At 39.8% G+C, this 23,972-nt stretch overlaps 1 protein-coding gene across 3 annotated transcripts in view; it reads left to right on the top strand.

Moving 5' to 3' along the window:
* Nucleotides 1–23,972, top strand: part of LOC307017658 (netrin-G1-like) — a 57,738-nt gene that overhangs the window by 9,815 nt on the left and 23,951 nt on the right. For all 3 annotated transcript variants that reach the window (XM_079647323.1, XM_079647324.1, XM_079647322.1), the window contains exon 3: nt 16,417–17,060. In XM_079647323.1, coding sequence (XP_079503449.1) covers nt 16,417–17,060 — 644 coding nt within the window. The remainder of the gene's footprint in view (nt 1–16,416; nt 17,061–23,972) is intronic.

Here is a 23,972-nt window from a genome sequence, read left to right as displayed (position 1 = left end):
CCCTGTTTTTATTTTTAGCTGCAGACCTTCAGGGGTTCTTCAAAATTGTGTTGGTATTAAAGCTGTTCTCCCGTGGTGCGCTGTGGCACTGTCACTCACTATCATTCAACACAGCTTTAATATATTTTCCACTTAAAGGCAGTGGGCAAGCTAAGACATTGAAAGACGTATCCTGTCATTTAAGAAGATAGATGAATTGCCATTTATTTTCCAAATGTGTAATATTTCTTATTCATGCATTTGGGCTGCAACTAATGAGGAATGATTTTGAGAATTTTCATAGATTAATACAAATTATCCAATTAGACCCATTTGAATGTTCGTAGGAAAGATTTTAATTACACTATTGCACCACATGGGATTTAATTAACAATATCTGTTAATGCATAAGAATGCCTGCTGAACGTCATCTGCATTAAAAAACCTCTCATATTCATTTTTTGATATGGTTAGCAGACATGAGAGTATTTTTAATTACAGCGCTTTTCTCCCTCCCTTAAGTCTAAATCAGGTTGGCTTTGGTGGATTTAATGGCAATTCACAAAGGTGGCAGGTCATTACTTTGCTTCATGAGGAGGTTTAATTTCCATGCAATTCAGAGTCGAACCAAATCATTTGTAGATGCCAAGTAATGGGCATGGATGTGTTTATTCCACAAAACATAAATAAGCGTTTGGCAGATGGCTGCCACAGCGTCTTAACATTTCACAAAGTGAATTTGCTGGGTAAACACATTCTGTTTTGTTAAACGGACCACCCTTGTGAAGCATTGCTAACGGAGACTGCCATGGTGGAGTAGTGTTTGGATTAGTACCCTGCTGATTAGGAAAACTTTTCACTCAATGGTGTGGTGGTTTGAATTGTGAAATCTTGGAGGAAGAAGTTGACAGACTCTCTGTTCTCCCACAACATCTCCAGTGATCTGGCAACAGATCTAAGTGAAGGAATGTGAGCTTTGAGTTAGGTGTCATCGGCCTACATGCTCCACAGTATCTGCAGCCATGCTGATTCATCCCCGTCACGTTGGCAATTGTATAAACATTTGTGAGACTGATTCAGTAATGGTGCTTATTCCAGCTACTCCGAGTCTGACTGGGTGGATTCTTGTAATTCCTCTGAACTTTATTCAGCTCTCTCAGAATGGATGAAAGGCGTTGCGGCTGCCAGATCACCACACGGCCCCTCGGAGGCTTAGCGAGGAAAGACGAGACGAGAGCTCCTACTAAGCTGCTCGGAGACTGCAACGTTATTGACAGTCAATGCAGCAGACTTATCTTAGCTGGCAATGATGGGAGCCATTGTGAACATTCAATCTGTGTCTTACATGCTCATAGGAATTGACGTAATAGACTTTAGAAATTATTCGATTATAGACAAAAAAAGTAACCTTTGCTACATGTAGGCCAAGAGGTCAGGACATACATAATACATCTGTAGAACAGCTAGTGCCTCAACTCTATGTCCTGCACAATGTGTTAATATATTAGCCTTCTAACTTGCTTTGCCGGTTCAATCGTTGGGCTCTTGGCTGTCTGGAATGAGCTTACTGGCAGTTTTAGATACAAGAAAGTACAGGAAGTGTAACCAGAGACAGAAGCTTTCCATGTGATGCTAATAACACTTGAGAAAGGTTGTGGTTAAGACTGCAAAGTGAAAGCATAAATGAATTCCATATTGTGACTTTTACAATATTCAGCTGATCATTCCCTAACCCTAAAGCTAAGCTGCACAAGTTAAAGGGGCCCTATAATGCTTTTTGGGGGTCTCCATTTCTTGTAGTGTGTTATATAGGTTGTTGTGCATGTACATGGTGCAGAAGTCTGCACAGGCTAAACTCACAAAGTTCCAAGAGGGAGTTTCTCTCCCACACTCTTACTCCCCCCACTGCCTGAAACGACTCGAGATGGTCCGCCATATTGGACAACTCCGTAACGGCAACCCAAGTAGGACACTTGACACAGTGGCGTTTGGCAAAGCACAAAAAGAAAACAAAAAAAACGAGAGAGATGAGTTATTGTTATTACAACGTGACTTCAGTATTATTTAACAACTCTTTTTATTGAGTTCTTTTATTTGGGGTTAAGTAGATTGTCAGAATAAGTGAGAAATGGATTTAACTTCTGTTAGACAGCTATATGCCATACATTTTTGCATACATTCACAGTAAATATTTATTCAGTAGGATAGCTGTACGGAGTTGTCCAATATGGCGGACCATCTCGAGTCGTTTCAGGCAGTGGGGAGCTAACCAATCAGAGCAGACTGGGCTCTGCTTTCAGACAGAGGGTGAAAATAGGTGCTGCAGCACAGGCAGTATGAGAAAAATAAAGAGCTTTTTGAACATTAAAGCACGGAGACATGTCACAGTAGAGGCACCATTACAAATATAAACCTGCAAATTAGCATAATAGAGCTCCTTTAAGATTTCCCCTTCTCCTCTTTTAACTGTGGTTCTCTTATGTCATTGTTTCTGTTCCCTCATGTGTTGGAGAAGCAAAAACAACAATACATATCGAACTAAATATCATTAGATAGCAGGAAACAAAACTCCAAGTATATTAACTTCATATATTACTAATTTGAGATGTGTAGGGTTAGGGGACATTGTCCACAAGTCAATCTATTGCTGATGCCATCAATCTCTTAGAAAATAATATGAACAGAAGTCTGACACTTCAACACAATGTTGGACCGCCATCATTTAATGAAAAGGCTAGGATCGATAGACAGCGATTGCAGACAGCTTGTGTGTGAGGAAAACCAGTTTGAACTACTCTAGCTGCTTAAATGAAAGAGCAGTTCAGAGGTCATAACTCTTTGATCCCTGTTCCCTGCACTCATTCATCCATAAATTGTATTTGTTTGGGGACAGCAAACAGTTGGAGCGTTTAGCTTCCCGTCAACCCTGTGCCCTTGACTCTGTTTTGAAATGGCCCTGCCCGGCACATCATCACCGCACCACTGCGTACTAAGACACTGAGATGACATGCAACATGTCCCCTGACGCCCGGAGAGGGGGGAGTCATCATTTATTCTTTCACTCGCCTGCCACCTGTTTTGTGTCCCAGCTTTCTAATTTCCCTGTCTCTTGTTCTCTGGCAGCTGATGATGCACAATGTCTATGCCTTGTTTAAACACGTGGAGGTTGGACGCTGTATGAGGGGAGCACTTGAGGGAGATGTGTCGGCATTATTCCCTGGGATCTGAGACAGGTTAATTCTTAGAGGGTTGTAAATACAAACACAGATGAATTATGCATGGGACCTTAATAGAGAGCGATGGGCTTTGTGGTTTGAATAGACAGAGTCTTTCTGTGCTGCTTAACATTTGAATGCATGTTTGCCATTTAATACGGAGCGCTTATAACCATACGCATTCTTTCGTTTAAAGAATTTCTAAGCAGACAAAACACGTAGAAAGACAGTTTGGAATATTTTTCTGCAGGTGTAAGCAGAACTATTGCTTTCACAGAACAAAATTACAATAATAGTTATTCTTACTGGAAATATAGCTTATAAAAAAAGACTAATTCACTAATACAAATATTGTCTATTATCCATATACATGAATTCATACCAATGTTAGTACATTTGAACTCAAGTACTGTATGATGAAACATTGTGGCAGTTAAACCCATATGGAGTCCAATGTTAGGTTTGCACACATTGTTTCATATGACTTCATGAAATTGTGACGTTGGTTTAATCCAAGTCTTGTTTCCCTATCATCATAAGAGATGATTACATTTATTAAATAACACAGCTGCACTGCAGGCAGGTGTAAGTTTAATAATCAGCTGTTGGAAACATGTTTGACCTATAGCATTGAGTCCAGTGACACTCGTGACCAGCTGAAAATCCATTGCTGAAATCAGATACTTCCATTAGATGTGAGAAAGCAGCTGTTATGATTATGGGGCGGCAGTAGCGCAGTATATGGGGACTTGGATGGTAGCACTGTTGGGTCAAGTCCCTGAATAACAAAGTACGGGGAGTGGACTGGTACCTTGAGCAATGCACAGGACCCTCGCACTGAGATGTATAGTAGCTGCCCACTGCTGATAGGGTGGGTTAAAAGCACAGTCTACATTTCATACATAATTACAATAAGAGTAATTCGGACAGTCTTTGAATTCGATTTGAATGGCAGATTACTGAAAGAAAAACAACTGAAAGTCAGTTGACCACATCCCCACTTTTCATCCGGTTTCAAATTCTAGATCAACAAACTTTACATAAGATATTAAATCTTCCCTTTTCCCTTTAGGTTTGAATTTTAAAGCAGGATAAGAAAAACGCATTCACACCTCAGGGAACCAAACTGCTGGAGATAAAATTGTATTTTGGCATAATTCAAAGGAAATCCTTTTACCTCACGATATGACTCAGCTTCGCTTCTTTCCAGCAGTTCAGCAGCATATAGCTAATTTGCTGTTACAGACTGAATGCATTTTTCGTTTTCGTTCGGCATTTCTATAATGGAAGAATGACTGTTTCATCGATGAATCACTGTGTTTGTCAGACACTTTTGATTACACAGGAAACAATTAGTTATATAGGAGTGTGTGGTGCCTGTCGATACTAAATATACAGCAGTTTTTTGAGAGCCATAGTATTCAGAGCTTTGAATTGATTACTTTCTTAGTAAAAAATGGTTTGCGGTAACCTGTGTGTCTCAGCTTCTTTGACACAGCTCTTCTGCCCTTTCAATAAAGAAATAACAGGGTAACAACAAGGCTGTCCACACTGTAATTTAAAAAAAGAATTCCTTCACCATTAAACTGAATTCTTTGCGCCCTCCCAGGCTTCAGTGCTTGCACAACCATTCAGCATTCTTTTACGCCTGACAAGCTGAATGGGATTCTTGTAAAAGATACAGTAATTGAATTACTCCAAAGCTATTTGGCAGGGTAGCTCTGCGTTGCTGCCCAAAAGAACTGAACTTGGCTCACCCAATTGCCAAAGTTTTTTTTTCCCTTCATAGCAGGGAAGTACATGTGATTGTGAAAGACTTCCCCTCCCTCAAGACACGGTCTATAATTTTGGTAGTAGTGTCAAGCGATCAACCAGGGAAATTAACCGTCAAAAGTGTGTGTTTGTGAGAATGAAACTGTGTATTGAGAGCCTTTTTGAAAATGAGCACATTCACCTGTATATTTACACAGCAGGTAAACTCCTCTTGAATCTTATACAGGAATTAATATAGGATGATAATAACAGACACATACGAGTTTCTTTCCGTGGCTTGAGAAACTGAGAGAAATTGAATTTTCAAAGTCAATATTAAGGATAGCACTAATGTGGAGAAGAGGCTATCAAGTTGGAATGACTTTAATATGTTTCTAAGGTAAGAAGTCATGCAGATATTGAGCAAAATCAAGTCTTAGAAAAATATTTTACTTAATCGCATCATGTGGCGTCTGGTTTTAGCTGCTTGACATAATTTAAGATAATTTTCCCTTAACCCATTATAATTTGTACATTTTAGTGTGCGTACATGTTAGGCGAAAAGGACAAAATATGTTTATGAGTGAGGTTTTTATGTCTTTGAACTGAACCAAGCCTATCGATTTCCTCTGTTTCCAATCTATTTGCTAAGCTAGGCCAATGATATCCAAGCATAAGCTCTAGACTGTAATGTACAGACCACACAAGATTGCTATCAATCTTCTCATCTCACTCTCTGAAAGAAAGTAAATAAGCGAATTTCCCAAAATTGTGCCTTAAAGGTTTTAATATTTGCAGGCAGCACTTTCATTTTGAATGGTCTGTGTGTCCAGAATCCCTTAGAGGTCAAAACACTGGCTGTGGTTTTTGAAAAGGTCAAGCATTACATGGCAGAATTCTATGTTTTTGTTTTCATTTTATTATTTATTTCCAGACATCATGAACTGAGTCAAAGGACCAAGACTTGAAAGAGAGAATTAATGGCAAGATGACAGGCAACTGTGGCGACCACCCTCCCCTAAGGAAACCCAGCCATCATGTTGTCACGCCATATCGATCTCTGAGAGAGTATAAAGAGAGTGTGCTGTGGAGAGAAAGAGAAGGAAAGGGAGAGAGGGAGAGAGGCAGATCAAAGTAACGAATGTCCGATTCCAAAAGTGACCGGTGTGATTTTATCATGCTCAATGAAAAGGGTGACATTTCAGTCATGCTTTATTCTTCACTTTGGCATTTCAAATGAATAAAATCCTCTAAAAACTATGCATATTGAAAAGATGGAGGACGAGTTGAAACACTATGAGCCAACACACTGATGAACAATGCAGCAATTTCACTCTCGCTGTGTCTCGTTCATTCTTTCGCTGTCTCAATTTCATCCCAGTTTCTATCAATTTCCCGGCGATGACCCCTGCGTCTCATTGTAACAGGGTGAGAACTGAGTCTATGTCTTCCGATTTTCTTCTCAATGAGAGAGCACTTAAAATCCCTCAGCCGCAGATTGATGTGTTTTGAAGCTGCTTATATGAAACTACCAAGAATCAAAATCAATAACCTGATGATTTTAGAATAGTTTATCAGGGCATTGTTAAGGTAGAGCCATGCTAGGGTAGCAAATGGATTATACTTTCATTTTCTGTACAGCCTAATAGGAGTGAAATAGAAATAGAGATTCTGGGCTGGTAAGACGTGATGAGATCAAGTCTGTTGCCTTAGCAAAGGTCAGCCATCCTTGAGGACATTGTTATTTACACCATACAAAGCAAGGGTTGAAATCAGTTAAAGGGGCCCTATCGGGATCATTTTCTGATGCATATTTGTATTTTGTGCCTTCTCCGTGACATGTACATATTTTAATGTTCAGAAAGGTCGTTATTTTTCTCATACTGCCTGTGCTGCAGCACCTCTGTTCACCCTCTGTCTGAAACCAGAGCCCAGTCTGCTCTGATTGGATAGCAGATCTGTTGTGGGTCAGCCGCCCTTAGCCTATCGAGTGCAATGTGTTGGAGCGCTAACCAATAGAAACACGAGTGTTTCAAAGCGGTTTCCCTATGTTCAGAAGTAAACAAAGAAGTCCAATTAAGTTGTTTTAAGGCAGGGGGGGAAGTGTGTGGGAGAAAAACTCCCTCTGGAGGGAACTTTATATTAGGGATTTGAGCCTTTGCACAAAAACCTACAGTATATAAACACACTAAAGGAAAGGGAAAAACCCACAAAGCATAATGGGGCCCTTTCATTTCAAAAGAAGAAGCACAATTATGAGTTTAGTCACACATGGTGGAAAAGGTCATTTTTTGGCGTTGACCAATTGCAAACTGTCTTGATAGAGCTTAAATGTTTTCAATCCACTTTGAAGTGTTTCTTTTATTTGTAGGAGTTCGATAAAAGGCTTGTTAAAACTGACTGTGCATCAAGTATGGAGCAAGAGCTGAATGAAGAGATAAGCCTTTTCAAAAATATGGCAACGAGCTGCTCTAAAACTTAAATCGCATGTATTCGCTTGAACCTTTCATCTCATCTAATTTCTTATTTATTCATGACAAAACATTGTACTGTAAGATGGTCTTTATAGTCATTATAAACCGGTACAATGACACTTTTAAGGTTTCTCTTGATGTAGTTCAAATAAAACAATTGAAAAGCATTAATACAACCAAAGGCAAACTGCAAACGCCATCTTGTATTCGGTTTTTTTCCCAAAAAATTGCACAGCTAAAGCCAATGAGAAACCACGAGAAACCTTCAAGGCAAGGCAAGGCAATTTTATTTATATAGCACCTTTCAGCACGTGGCGATTCAAAGTGCTTCACAGATTAAAAGCAAAAGACATTTAAGAAAAAATACAGCATAAATACATTATTAAAAAGGCATTTAAAAACAGGCATATTAAGCAAAGGTAATGAAATAAAATAATTAAATAAACACAGCAGGTACAGAATACATGACTAAAAAAGGCATACTGTTGTGTGAGTATGGGCAGCTCAATTAAAAGCAGCGGCAAATAGGTGCGTTTTTAATCTGTTTTTAAACCCTGTAACTGTTAGTGTCATGCTCTGTCTCTACATGATCAAACGAAATGCTTGTAAAATTCATCTGATATGTTTATTTTACACACAAATATCTGCCCGTTAAGAATTCTCTCTCAAGTCTATTGACAAGAGAGGTATACATTTTCCCACTCAAGCAGGCGGCGTTTCACCCAGACTGCTTTGGAATACGGAGCTCTGCAAAGAAAGGCAGAGACGTGGCAAAGAGAATTAAACATCCTCTCATTAAAGCAATGTTAAAGCTTTTTATTGAATCCTCAGAGGGAATCTGATCAACCAAGCTCACACAGCTACAGGCATGCAGCGAAACACACACCAATACACAAAATATGCAGGTATGATCACATACACACAAAGCAACAAATATGCAAGTACAAATGACTTTGATTTAGCTTTACACACAGCAAAGCAAATGCACACGCACACACACATGAAATTCCATCACCATCCCCCATGGTAATAAGGCAGTGTTTAATTTACCCCAGTGGGACTCTGCCACATGGGACAGATAATGAAGCCAGGTGTTAATTAATGTGGAGTGTGTTTCCCCTCGTCTACCGATGCCCCGTGAATCCCAATCAAGGCAGAGTTGCCAAGCAGTGTACTTCAAAAAGCCCAGACTGGCTGTACTGCAGTCCTCAAAGGGACCGCTTTGGCAAGGGCTGCGTTCCAAAGGGCGGAGTGCTTGGCGTGTGGCAAATCGAAAACACGAGCGCCGGGAGATTTGACTGTTTTGGTTTTGATCAGACGTCGGTGCCGATAGCAAGTAACAGCCATCACCTCTGCACCCTGTAATGTGCTGCTTACTGAACTACCTGATGCTTATGTTTTCATTTAGTTTGCTTCATTCTCCCTCACACATGACACATAAAGGAAAAGGTATGCCTTTGCAAGGTTTACCAACATATCATGACTCAATCTTTATTGCTATCATGATTTAACTCTGCAACACTGTTTCTAAAATGAGGGTGCTAGAAACCCTATGAGAGTACTGCATGGGGTATTTGAGATTTTTAAATACTTCATTTTGTTTCAAATATGTTAAAAGAAGATCAGTTTATTGATCAGCTTAAAACTGGAACCAAAAACGTTCCTACTTGGCCAACAGTATATCCGGATGGACATAACATACAGCGTTATGAACAAGTTTTTATAGATATCTGTTTATTACAAGCAAAAAGAGTGATTGCCTTAACATGGAAAAAGTTGGGCAAACCTAGTATTGCACAGTGTCTAAGGGAACTTTCTCTATGTCTGCCTTTCGAAAAAATCACTTACATTCTCAAAGACAAACAAGAACTGTTCCAGAAGGTCTGGGGACGTTTTATACAGTATACCAAGAACAACGGCCTATCTCAATTTGTGAACGAACCTGGGGCAGGATAATATGATATAGTATGTTCAAATTTAAATTACTGTGATAGCCTCTGCAGAAATACGGTCCTATTGCTGGAAAACTGGATGGTTGTCAATGTATTAAAGTGCCCTTGTTGTATGTATGTACCAATTTAATTTAGTGTTGTTATTTGTCTTTAATGTAAAGTAATGTAGTTGTCCTGTGTATATGTATGTATTGCTTTGGGCTCTATGTCTTCGCATGTATGTGATCTTTTTGTATGCTGAAAATCAATAAACATATTGATAAAAAAAAAAGAAGATCAGTTATCCATAGGTAATAAAATAAATATGCTTTGATAGGTTCAACAAGGGTAAACAGTAACCACATCTCATATTTAATATTCCTCTTTTGAATGACTGCTGCAGCAAACGCAGACAGAATATTTAACAATATCTTTGATGACTTATTCCTTCTGAAGACGCCTTGATAATGGTCCAAGGCACACAGGTTGGCCATCACTGATTACATTACTCGAGCAAGCCTGGGCGATTTGATTTTCACACTGTACAGAAATGAAGGTGAGCCAAATGTTATCTGTAATGGTATAACAAAAGCACATAATAGTACTTTTGTGCTGTACTTGCATGATATTGAACTGCCATTATCTGCTGTCAGGTCTCAGACCTTCAAAGCCCTCCAACCTCAGCTATGATATGATGGTGCACTCACAGGTCAGATGAGCAATCCTCCTGTCCTTCATTCCTCTGAAGGTCAGAAGAATGAAAAGCCTGGCTCTATAGTGAGCCACTGCTGGCCCTGACTGCAGGTCATTAAAGCTCTATTGAGTTTCTGCCAAAGCTCTGACTCTCCCAATATCTCACCATGGCTCATTTCAGCTGTCTCCTCCGTCAGGGCTTATACAGAGCCCTGAAAAGATCAACACCCAGTCCCTGTGTTCGCTCTAAACTCAAGCATTCCCTTTTCTAAAAAGCCAACCAAGATCTCTCCTGATATCCTTTTTGGCAGAGCTTCTAAGTATCATCACAAACGTATCATTCTCAGTTATGTCGTAAGTATCATGTGAGTGCCCGGTGAAGATAGCTAGACTTCTTGGACTGATTGAAAGTTTAGATTTTATTGTGGTCTTAAAATGGGCATCCTGTGATTTTGTGAAGTGGTGCTTCAGCTCAAATCATCGTCATCTTTGTCCAGGATCAAATCCCTGAACATTGAATCACAGACAAGTGATCTCACCAAGCTGTCATCTGTCAAATTCTCCTCCTCTGGTGCACCCCATGAATGAGAATGGGCATCCGGAGGTGTGATAGAGGTTTGGGCCGGCGACAGGTCTGCAGGTGTCGTGCGGCAGGTTAGGAGGTGTAAGGCTGAGCAGGATGATGGGCTGATTAATCCAGCAACACCTCGGGTCCAGGGGGAGAGACTTTCCGCCACAGAGGCTCTGAAGCAAGGAAAGAACGGAGGGCTCTGCTCTAACGAGTAAAGTGTGCCCAAGCCAAAGATTCATTAATGGTATATTACTGTAGATTTCACCTTGTAGCGTTAGCTTTTAAACTGTTTGTATAACGGTTGCTGAAACATCACGTTTAAAAAAGGGAAAATATGGTTCATTCCTATTTCTGACAAAAATGGGACAAAGAAGTAAAATGGTCATACTGTAGGTTTCAACAAACCCACAGCAGGTGGCCTGAACCTATTCTTAACCCTTATGTTGTGTCCGGGTCTCCCGTGACCCGTTTCAAGTTAAAATGATATGAAAACTTCTCTGTAGTTTTTTTTATCAGAACAAGGCTTCATGATATCCTCCACAGCAGCTATGTAAACACTACAAAAAAGATTTTGACAATTGTTGCCAAGTCTGAAGGTCTCTAAAAAATTTTTTTAATTTAATTGTTTTGGGTGACTCTGGGTCAAATTTGGCCCAACCAAGATTCATGTTTTGAATTTTTCAATCTTGACATTTGAAATGATTTTCATTAGCCTAAAGAGAGTGTAATACACAATTTGAAGGTTCTCTAATTTGTCAATGTTTCCAGACAAAGTAGTTTAGATAATCTGGATAACCTTTCTGATCATGTGACGGCTTGTATTTATTGCCTCCAATAACTCTAATATTAAACATGTCATCCATGTATACGGTATTCCATGTTTGCATGCATGTACGGAATTGAATGTGCAGTTTGTATGTGTCATTTTTTTTTTATAAAAAGCAAGAAGGTTAGTGGTAACTCTGTTGGGAAATAAACAAAATTGAATAGGTCATTATTTCGATTGACCCACAATTGACAAATTGATTTTTTTTTACAATAATCATTATCATACTTTTCCTTGTTTGTGCCTTTTGACTAAACTGCTTATCAATGTATGTGATGAATGAACCTATTTCATACTGTGGACCTTTGTTCATACCCAAAATAAATTTCCCCCGAGACTGTGACTGATAGCCCAATATTAATTTTTTCCAATAAGGGGGAATTTGCCAAATAGAGCTAAATGAATTTTAAAAAATCATACTGTGCAGAAATGTGTGTCTCAGAATGATTTACAGAGAAACAAAGCAGTGAGGACACATCAAACTTCAAAATGTCAAAAAGGTGAAATAAAAAGCTCGATTTAAAGGATATGGCTAGTGGAAAACTGCCGTGAGTTAAATCCGTGATCTGAGCTTCAAGTCCAGAAATCTGTCAACTAAACTGATTGGTTGGATTGCCTGCTCCCATCCTTCAACTGGAGCTGTCGCTGGCCAGAGAATTTATCTGCCGAGCCACATCCTGTGTCAAAAGACACATCAACGATAGGCTACGCTTTGTCAATCTCACAGGCCATATGTCACTCATTTAAACATCTGCCTCGCATCGCACCATCATGTGTACGTGTGTGTGTGTGCCTGTGTGTGTGCCTGTGTGTGTGTGTGTAGTGTTTGCATTGATGTTTGAAGCATGTGGGTATTTGCAAAATTGCAGATGTTGTCAGTGCAGCCCATTTAGTAGAGACAAAAAATCCAACACTGTATTTTTGTGTCAATACTTAGAAGATTTTATCATACATTTGTTGTGCAAAGAATATATTCTGTCCTGTGGCGTTTTTCATTTAAACACAACCATGCAATTAGATTTAATATCCACTGAGCTCTAATGATTATGTGCACACTTGAATGCTTTTTTCCCAGTGAATGACATTTGAATGCACATTCCCATCTCAGGTCTGTGTTTCTCTCTCTCTTTCTCTTTTCTTGCTCTCCTACTGTGTGACACCCTGATATTGGATTGACCTTATAGGCTGCAGAGATCGGGACATCATTAGCTGTGCGCCCAGCCGCAGCCTCGCTGCTGAGGCCTCCTCCACTGAGCCCCTGCCCCCGGACAGATCATATAGCACTGATAGAAACCAGCTGGGCTCCGTTACACAGCAGCCATGGTGGCAATAGAGATGTCAGCAATATCAAGTAGAGACAGACCCCATTAGAAGCCCTTGCAGCCCTGTATGTAATGTCAAAGGTGTGGATTAAGGGAGGCTATCTGACTGCTATGATGTTTTAAATTTGTATTCAGAACAAAATAATACAATTATAATAATACAAATATTATATTATGATGAATACAAGCTTATTAGAGACACTGCATAATAATTGTATAAATTAGTATGGTATAATAATCACAATAACACAGTTAGCCAAGTCTAGTATTACTGCGATAGATATTCTATGAGAATTAATAATTCAATCAAATGTACGAGTGAAGGCCTGGAAGACGGTGCTTTAATCAAAACATCAAAATTAAAAACTTTCCGACATACAGATGATTTACTTCTCAATCACTACATCGTCAATATAGCTTTTTTTAAGTTACAAAACCTTCAACCGGACAATAATCCATACTAAATTATACTTTCATGGCAGCAATTCTTTTTTAAGGGAAGGTCACATTTTCCAATTGGTCGATATCTCATTTTGGTACAAAACTCTTGTTCATCTCTAATTCTCTGCACACTATTTCCCTCTCCCACAGTCATGATTACAGCTAAAGGATCAAGCTGAGAGGAGGACTTATTGTTTTCCAATAGCTGCCCCACAGCAGAGCACTGAAGCCTTGGGACTTAAATGACCACAGAAGGTATTGATCTTCATAAGGAAATGTTTTTGTTGTTAAATAACCACTGCAGGAAATCCGATGAAAGGTCCTGACCTTTGGCTAAGTCCCTACCCTTCCACCTTCACTGGGTTGTATGAAATCGTTCCGGTATGGTGGGCTTTACTGGGAGAGAGTAAATACCGATGCCACTTAATGTTAGATTACATTATGGCCTTCACATTAGAGTGTTATTAATGATAGAGGGTGCTTTCATGAAAGGTTTGTCCCCAGCCAGTTGCCATATGTAAACGGAGAGAATGATCACTTCCCTGAAGGCCTGAAGTCGAGAGAATGATTATGGATTGAATTTATGACTTGCTTTCCTCTGGTCTCTGAACACTTCTTTTTGTTATGCTAGCGTGATGAAGCAAATGTCTCTCTTTTCAGAGCCTCTATTTACTCAGTCAGGAAACTGTTTTTCTCATTAGCCACGGACGTTGCGGTCTGAGTTCTTCATATCGTCTGTGAATAAGGCTCCCATTTCGGAAAGTTGCAAAGGCAGCCCGCCCGCTGGTCCCAGGCCTAACTGTGACAACAAATGAAACAAATAGAAAAATGAAAAAGTGAAAACTCATGCTTCTGAATGACAACAGGGAAATCAATTTCCGTCTCACACTGTCTTTGTTTCTCTCCCTCCCTCCTGCACTCTTCGTGTACCGTCATCGTCTGAGCAAACCTCCAAGGCAGTTCGAGCTAAAGTGGGGAATTCAACGAGCCTCAGCACACGTTATTGGCAAACAGTTAACATTATACAATATAATTTAATGTCCCGGTGGCCAAACTCAAACAGCCCCTATATTCTCTTTCAGATCTCTCTTCCTCTGTGTTTCTGCATCTTGTGTTGCCTTTCAAGTTTCCTGTTGGCTTTGCATGTGTGTGGATGTGCAGCAACGGCAGGTCTACTTCCTGAAAACACAAAAAGGTGTACACGTTTTACATTGTCTCTCCCTCCCACTCTCTGTTATGCTCTCACTCTCTATCTTAGCAGCATAACCCTTATTACCCTCCTAATTGGATCATGTAACGCTCCTTTGAGTTAGCTGAGCAGGCCAAGTGATCCACAATCCCTCTGTCTTGTTCTACCTCATGCCAGAGTTATCTCTTCTACTGTAGCAGAGGAGCTGAAAGCATATCACAGTACCACAGGAAATACAATTCACTGAGAAGATCTGTATCTAAAAAGTCATACACACATCTAACTGTGAAGATAAAGGGTTTTTTTCTTTGCGAGGGAAGTTCTTACTACAAAGACAAAAAGCAGTCATCGGCCTTTTAAATAAAATATAATGGCGTCTGCTTATCAGTATTCCTTCCAGTGATCTTCACTCGACAAAGTGGCAGGCTCCGTCGAATGCGCCGCAACACTGGAGAGATAAGGGAGTAATATGGCAGATAGCAATGTTCTCACCTTTAGATAATTTTGCGTGTAGAGTGTCAGATGATTGCTGATTATCGAACCGCTTTACAGTTGATCTGAATCTCATCTGCACTTAACCTCATTGTTCCTGGAGCAGAGGTGAGAGGAATGTCAATTGGAGTGTGTCTTCTGCTTTCTGGCTCTGTTTCAGCTCCCTCTCTCTATCTGCCTTTCACTCACACTGACACACGCACACACACTCACACACAGGGATACAAGCCTCGTGCGCACACAAGCAAACACATTCAGAGCGCTCTATCCCTCTCGCTAACAAACACAAACACATCAAGAGCTCCTCTTTCTCCCCACTAACACGCTCACACAAACATCCAGACTGGGTGGATGTCTGTGGTACAGAGCAGACACAGGCCCATGAAAAATGCATGTCCCCTTGCGTGTTTCATAAGAAGCACTCATCGGGATTCCGTTCCCATCTCCGCTGGAACACCACACAGGAATATCAATTACACTGGCTATTTGGGTGGCAGTGTAGGCAGGAATGGCGCTGAACGAGAATATGCGATCTACAGTGTCATCGTAATGAGAGGGTCACTGTCTCCTATAGCTCTCGGGCCACTATGGCTTTCGCGGATTATAAAATACACGGGGGCTTGAATGTGTTAGAAGGGCTATTGAGTACGGTGGGGGAATGGTGAAAGGATAGCAAGCCAACGAGGAACTGGAAAATAAAATAACCTTTTGACGCAACAGCCGGCCTGAGAGATGCTTTGGGGTTTATAATCGTGATGGTGGGACTACTACAGTGACTTTATAAGTAACAAGTGTATGAGGACTCAACTTTTACTCTGAATATTTTATGCAAAACTAAATATTTAACTACGTTTTTACATTTCAATTGCATAACCTCCCTTACCCAATCTACAGAGCGTAGTTTGTTCCTAGTTTTTTATTCATTTGTCATGTGCATAAGCGCCGTAGAGTTACTCCAGAGTATTTAGATTTAATCCCGACAGTCAACAAGAAAGTCAAGAAGTCTAAGAAAGTGTGTATTATCCCTGCCTTTTTAAGATACATATTATGAACTGGCTCTCAGGTATAATTACTATAGGTTTAACTTATTCAATTAGTTTTATCTTCAAGGGGTCTGCCTTTTGTGTATTTGTTGAATTGTTGAAATCACACACCCTTGGATTTGGATAATTATTTCCTCTGTGCATAATAAAAGGACAACAAAATAAATGCTTTCAGTTATACCAATTTATTTCATTTATATAAAAGAAGAAGCACCAAATCCAGACGCCTAGTGCTCAACAAATAACAATTGCATTGCTGCGGTAATGAAAATATACTTTTAAAATAATATACTACCACATGGTTGCACATTTCTCTTCATATCATATGAGCTTGTGTCTCCAAATGACATTGTGGGTATTGAAATGTAAAAATACTTTGATTTATAACAACTCTATCTTTCAAATTTTATTTTACATGATGTAATATGCATTTGTATACCCTGATTTCAACGTGCACTAACGTGTGTATCTATTTCTGTTTTTTATAGGAGAATCCTTACATGTGCAACAATGAATGTGATGCTACCACTGAGGAGCTGGCTCATCCTCCAGAGCTGATGTTTGACTTTGAAGGTCGCAACCCCACCACGTTTTGGCAGTCCACCTCATGGAAGAAATACCCGAAGCCCCTCCAGGTGAACATCACGCTGTCATGGAACAAAACTGTCGAGCTGACTGATGACATCGTACTGACCTTTGAGTCAGGCAGACCCGAGCAGATGGTCCTGGAAAAGTCCCTGGACTACGGCCGGACCTGGACCCCGTACCAGTTCTACGCGACAGACTGCCTGGACGCCTTCACCATGGAGCCCAAGACGGTCGGAGACCTCACCCAGCGCACTCTGCTGGATATCATCTGCACTGAGGACTACTCCAGAGGCTACGTGTGGAAGAACGACAAGACGGTACGCTTTGAGATAAAGGACCGCTTTGCCCTCTTTGCCGGGCCTCGGCTACACAACATGGCCTCGCTGTACGGCCAGCTGGATACCACCAAGAACCTGCGGGACTTCTTCACCATCACTGATCTGAGGATTAAGCTGCTAAAGGCAGCCACTGGAGCCACCATGGTGGATGAGAACAACCTGTCCAGATACTTCTACGCTATTTCTGACATCAAGGTGCAGGGCAGGTAAGATCCATTTATGTTCCACCAAAAACCACTGTTTGTCTAAAAAGATATGTGTTGGTTCAAATCCTTTCTAGTCAAACATTCATAAAGCTGATTTGTGAATATTTTAAACTGGACATGTTTAACATCCCGTTTCGTTGTTAGCAGTCTTGTTCTTCATTGCTTTTGTTAGGTTGTTACTTCGCTTCGTTACACATTTGTCAGGAACAAGCCCGTCTATGGTAAAAATAGTCTTAGATTGTTTTGTTTTTTTAATAGTCTTTGTCTGGGGAAACGTGTTTAAAACGTGAGTAGGTCTGTATCAACGCCTTTTAAATTACTGTTGTCCTCCGGATTGGATATAGTGAGATAATTGGTGTCTATGAATACATTTCAACTAGGAGGATAACTTCATCTAATTAAGTGAATTGACACTTTGCATAACTGATACAAGTTTTAAAAGACGCTTCAATGCCTCCATACCTTCGGGCTATGTTTTGTACAATTTGCACTTGTTAACACGGAGCAGCCAACGTGTTGCAGTGGCCTGGAGTAAGTTCAACCCTAGCACAAAATACAGTTTCTAAAAGCAGAATGGAACAGCCTGAGCAGCCGCTAAATTCGACACTCCTAAATTACTTATTACAACCCTAACTTGACAAGGACAGAGGGCTGAGATTACCTCCTGTGCGCCGTGGCAAAGGGAAGAGTTTTAATGCATGTCCCTCTGCATTTTTTATTGCAGACACTCATCAAGATTCAACAGACATCGCATAATCCCTCAATATGACATTACGATTATTTGGCCAGGTAGCACATCTTGAGCTGAAAAACCTCAGGTTGAATTATCTGCCTTGAAATGTTTCATTACAAAAGAGATATTTTCCTTTGATAACAATGACTTTTGGAGGATTTCAAAATGTGTAAAAAAGAGAATTATGATAAAAAGAGCAAAACTGTTTTTCTTTAAGTCCAAATAAACCAATTCAGTTCACTTTTAAAACTAAGGGAAAGAGAGGACAGATTTCACATGAACGCAGAGAAAAGCTGGTAGGCATACATTACATGAACGATATAAAACATCTAAAGTGAAGTGTTTAATGACTGATGAAAAACAACTACAGCGTACAGGAGAATTCAACCGAAAGCCAAGGATCTGTTTTCACAGTTATCGTAATGTTTAAATTAGCTAAAGGCAGATCTACTGGCGAGAAAAGACTATGGGATTTAAGTGGGACTAGAGAGTTTATTGCCAATTATATGAGGATTTAAGTGGTCTTTAAAGTGAAATGTCCCTAACTTTTTGTGTTCTTCAGCATGGATTTGAATGAGAAACTGTATTTTAGAAAGGGACTCTTAATGCCACTAGTTTGATCTCTATAGCCCATACGTGCAGAGAGAACATGTTTTTTTGTGTTTGGGTCTCAAGAGGGAAAGATCCAACTTTTTAGCTGAGCCACTTTATTCATTAGATAGTTGCAAACTGTGTCCGTCTGCCCTTTGGTGCTGAGCAGGTAGAGTGCTGTGGGTCCATAAGATGCTCAATAAGGGCTTAGTTTTGAAGGTCCAAAAACCCAAACAGCTAGGAGAGACTGCAGAGTTGTTCATTTCTTTTTTTGAAAGTCCCCCTTAACAAGACTAATACTATTTTTGATCTAATGTTGATATAAACTAAATGCAGTTATGAAACAATTATATTCTTTTTACTTTACATACTCCTTCCTCTCCACTTAAAAAGTTCAAATGTTCTTTTCCAATTTGAAAACCTACATTTTCAGTAAAAATCAGGAAGACCTCCTCTGCATATGTCATTTACACAGCTTGTGATGTAGCATCGTATAATATATCCATCAGTGAGTCATCAGAATGCCTCTGTGATTTTCAGGGAATGGAAACATTGTCATTTCATGATGCATGAAAATGGCCCACATGATGCTCATAAAGCCTCTACAGCTGCTCTCCAAATGGGGCCGGTGTTGCTTGCTGCATTTGGTTTAAATGAGGATAACTATTGGTAATGACCCATCAGATGGGCCCTCAGTGAATTGAAACAGTTACTCCCCAATTAGAATTCAGCCGACTTCAATGGCAGATCAGAACCATTAGCACGTTGGCTAATTGGTAGGAGACTAATCTTGTAATTAAGAGCATTTGCAGCTGATTAAATGGTAATCATCAGAGACACATCAGTGAAACGTGGAGAATTCAGAATTGCCGGGCCATGTTTCCAAATGTGGCTTTGCCCTGTTTTATAACGAGTAGATTTATGTTGAAATCAACGAGGTTTCCTTTTTGAGTAAGCTACAGCAAAAGCTTTAAACAACACACATTGTAAGATATCTCTAGTATTTTGTTTATCTTTGAAATGCTGGTTGTAAAGCCCCAATACATAATTCAGCTAACATGAGCTTTAATAACGGCCAGAAACATGATACAGCACTTAATCATGTTTGATATCTTTGTTCACATAACTCACAACTTTTTCATAATGGTGGGATATTTGCAATTCAGGCCTATCAGAGAGATTTACATGTTCTGCAGTCAGACACACTCTTCCACATCTACTGTAAACATGAATTGATGAGTTCTAAACTGCAGGGCTTCCTACCGAGCACAGAATAACATCTCCCACAGATATTGTATATTGCTATTCATTAGAAAGAGTGGCAAAAGGTTGGATGGGAGGGAAATAAGCTATTTTGCCCAATGTTCGCATCCTGCCCCCAGGTATCAAATTCAATTTTCCACAGAAAGTTTGCAGTGAGATAGAAAATAAAAATAAACATACGAATTGTGTCCAGAGATGGATCAGTAACTCACTTGAAAGAGGGTGATTGAGACTGGTGTGGGGGGGGGGGAGACTGATTAGAGCTCCCACCAGCCTTCCGGCTACAACCAAATGTGAAAGCCTTATCACAGAGTGGCCATCCTGTCCGTGAATTGCCCGAATACCCAACACAAACGCTGATTAACTTTCACTCTTACACTGCTGACAGTTCCCGATGTCAAGTAACCTACAGACATGTGTGTGAATGTCACAGCTGTGAATGTATAGGGATAACAAATGATGTTTCTAAAACTAAATGTGAATGGTTTTGAACTTTTCGCAATACTTCAGAAAATGACAAAAGTAAAATGTATATACCATGATTACCAAAAACAGAATACAAAAATGAAAAATGAAAAATGAAAAAGTCCTTAATTTTGGGGGGGGAAATGAAGGACAAAAAAAATACTAAGAACGAAAAATGATGTCCCTTTAAAGATCGTTTTTGCTAGTTAGCATCAGCCTGTTTTCACTAAGGGCTAATGCTAACGCTTCTTGTGAGACTTGTGTTTTGTTTCGGTAAAAATGGCTCATATCGTCAAGTAGCTGAGTTTTTTCCCGTTATTTGAGTATAAGACATTCATAGTTTTTTAAATATTAAGAAGCCCTCAGACGCTGTTTCTTGCAAGATGTTGCGGGAGCCCCCGGTACCGGAGGCTCTCGGGCTAAACAGGTTAAGTCTACCTGATAACAATGCACTGGGTTATTTCAAGGATTATTTTGCCAATTACTTATGATGGTTTCATATTTTAACAGTTTGTTGAGACAGAAAATACAGATTCATTGCATAAAACATTCAGCAACTTAAAATATCTTCAACATGGAGGAGGATATACCACTTTGTCCACCAATATCCAAGCAATACAATTCATTTGGGATAATTCTGCACCTTGGGATTTAAGTTTAATACCAACAGTCAGTACAAATGAAGGAAGTAGTGAGCCCTTTATGCAGTCAGACAGAAAGTAAGGACGTGGTGAATTTTCAAACCGGAGACACCCTTTCTTCTCCTTTTCAGTAAGACACATCTAGCAATACAAAGCCATTTCCACTGCAGACCTTCTGCTTAGTGCAACCCCTGCTCTCTTTCACAGTAAATAAAGCCATGCACATAGGGCGATCAATGAAAAACATTGTGCTACATCAATTAAGAGTTGCTATAGTGCTATAACGAGAAACCTGACCATGAACTATAAAGACTGAACTGCTTTCATCAACAACACATCCACCATACCTTGAGCATGTATCTACCATTTTCTAAATCTTTCCTCAACCCTTCTGTAAATAGATACCAAAGTTGTGCGTGCAAATCTTTAATTAAGTCTGCTTATTAGGTATTGAAAGCCTTATGCCTATCTCACAGCAGACTTGTCAAAATAGAAAAAGCGCAGGTGTTACTAATAATGGCTTTGTTCTATTCAAGTGTTCAAGTATGATTGACAGAGACCCAGCATGCAACATACCAGGAATCTGAACTGATTAATGCCTGTTTTTACAGCTGTGTTTTTCCAACTGTGAGAAGTCAAAATGTCCTCCGTGAAAAAGTTTGCAAGAAACAAAATGAAATCTCCAAAATTAAGAGCTGTAGGCAGGTTGAAGCAAAGCAGACACAGCAATAAAAGTAAATAACATTTCATTCAGAAATGAATCCTGCAAAGCTTAAGATCCCACACATGACAGCTAAAAAGAACCAGAGTAGATTCCTCCTTTAATAACCGAAGGATTGTTACAGAGCACAAGTTTATAAAACTGACTTCACAAGGCTCAGGCTTATATTGCTTTGAAATACTCAACAAATCTTCCACTACAATAGCATTGTTTGATACAAAAGTTATGGGTAAAAGAACACATGGAGTTTTTTTACCTAATCTGAGTTGTGTGTGGCGGGGCTTCCTGTGCTATTGATTTCTAATGTTATTCCACATAAATGAAAAACAAAAACCTTGAACCGTGCAGGCTGTCCCACCTTTCACGTCCCCCCCTCCATCGTTCCTCACTTATTGATCTGATGTCTGCTCGTTAATTAAGACCTGACCGCTGCCGGCTGCTGCTGGTCAGAGCTGCACATCTGCAAGGCTGCAGCGGGGCCTGGGAAACGGAGGCAGCTAATCCATAAGTGCTAATGGGCTATTGCTCTCATCCCTCTATGTCATTCTCGGCTTTCCCCTAACTGTTTCTACCGTTTTTCTGTCCTCACGGTTTATCTTGTTTCCATTTTGGCCTGGTATACAAACCCTGTGTGAAACTAGCCATGAAAATAACAACTGCAAAGGAACACCGGTCTGTTTTTATGATATTTAGCTCACTTTATATACATACAGAGAAATATGTGTTTCATACCTTTGTGTTTCATAGAAAGAGTGGGAATTTTATCCCAGCTTTATAGCGTGTAAATATTAGATCAACTAATCTCTAGGGCCCTATTGTGCTAATTTCCAGGTTCATACTTTTATTTTGTGTCTCTACTGTGACATGTTGTTTATTTTCCTCACACTGCCTGTGCTGCAGCACCTCTTTTCACCCTCTGTCTGAAACCAGAGCCCATTCTGCTCTGATTGGTTAGCTGGCCGGCTCTGTTGTGATTGGTCAGCTGCTTAGAGATGTCCTGCTCCTTAATCTATCATGTACAATGTGTTGGTGCGCTAATTAATTGAAGCTGTATTATGTCGCAAAAGTAAACAAAGGAGACTAATGGAGGTGTTTCAAAAAGCGGGGTAAGTGTGTCGGAGAGAAACCTATGGGTACACTTTGGGATTTTAGCCTTTGCAGACCATGCAGGTCTCCCTTGAAAAAGAGATTGTTGATCTCAATGGGATTTTCACCTGGTTAAATAAAGGCTACAAACAAACAAACAAACAAACAAACAAATGTACATACAAAACCCCCCGATATAACTCACTAGAGGAAAGGGATAACCCCAAAAAGCCCAAAGGCCCCTTTAAGTGCTAGTAGTTATGCAGCCTTTTAAAACCCGTTTAAATTAGTATACAAAGAACAAATGAATAAAAAATGATGTCAGTTTTTAAACTAGCAATTCTTGTGCAACTCAATACCCACAGAAACTCTGCGTTGTATCCCATGAGGAGTTTAGAATATTTGATTTTATCATGACTCAAGGCTTGTAGGATAAAAAAGAAACAAAGATACTTTTTATTCCTTTGAGACTTTGTAAAGTGACGAATATCAGAAAAGAAAGCACATTTCAAAGACAAAAACTGTATGCTAAGTCTTCCCTCCGAGGTATACATAAGTTATTCAAAGGCAATTTGGAAAAAAAAAAAATAGTTTTAGATAAGGTATTAAACATTTTACCATCATTGAATACTTCCCATGTTCCCCCTCAAGCTATAGACAAACTCTGCATCACCCTCTCCCGGTGGGAGTCCTGAGCTCATAAAAGTGCTGCATCGCACACTTCAACTGTATCATGCACTAAAAAAAATGTTTTATCTCAAAGTATGCAGCTCTTACTCAGAGCAAACCACGCTGAACCACATATAAGGAAGATCTACACTCAAAATATTATCCACAGTATTCCTTCAAATGCTCAATGGTCGAGATGTTAAAACGTGTAATGGTATTACATCCTATCATCTAATGTATAATGGCACATTTAAACTGCTGACATTTTAATTTCCTACTGAACAATAGCCTTCCTTACTATGCTAGTGTGTCTCTATCCTTCTTTCTCTCTATAGAATTTATAAAGGCAGGACAGGATGCAGAAGGAGGAAATAAATCAATACTCCTCTGGAGTGTTTGAGTAAAGGATGTTGCTGAGTAGCTTGATGGAATTTGTCGTTGATTTTTAACTCAGTGGGAGAAATGGATTTCATAATTTTTGCCTGTTGCAGAGTTTTCCACTCTAAAGAGAGCAGAGCATCCACATCTGGGCGTTCAACCCACTCCATGTTTTATCTTCTGCAGCTTTTTCAAATTCAAAATGTTTTCTGAACCCAGATTGACACTCCTCTTTGAAGAATGCAGTTTTTCTCCCTTTGGGATGTTGGCTGCCTCGGATCGATGCTTTTTCTTTCCGTGTCTGTTGAAGACTGTGTCGAAGCATGCAGATGGAATGAATCAGCCATTGCCAAAGTTCCATTGTT

Source organism: Notothenia rossii (genome assembly GCF_949606895.1).
Source record: "Notothenia rossii genome assembly, chromosome: 9".
Lineage (NCBI taxonomy): Eukaryota > Metazoa > Chordata > Actinopteri > Perciformes > Nototheniidae > Notothenia > Notothenia rossii.
This window is presented reverse-complemented; position numbering and strand designations above follow the sequence as displayed.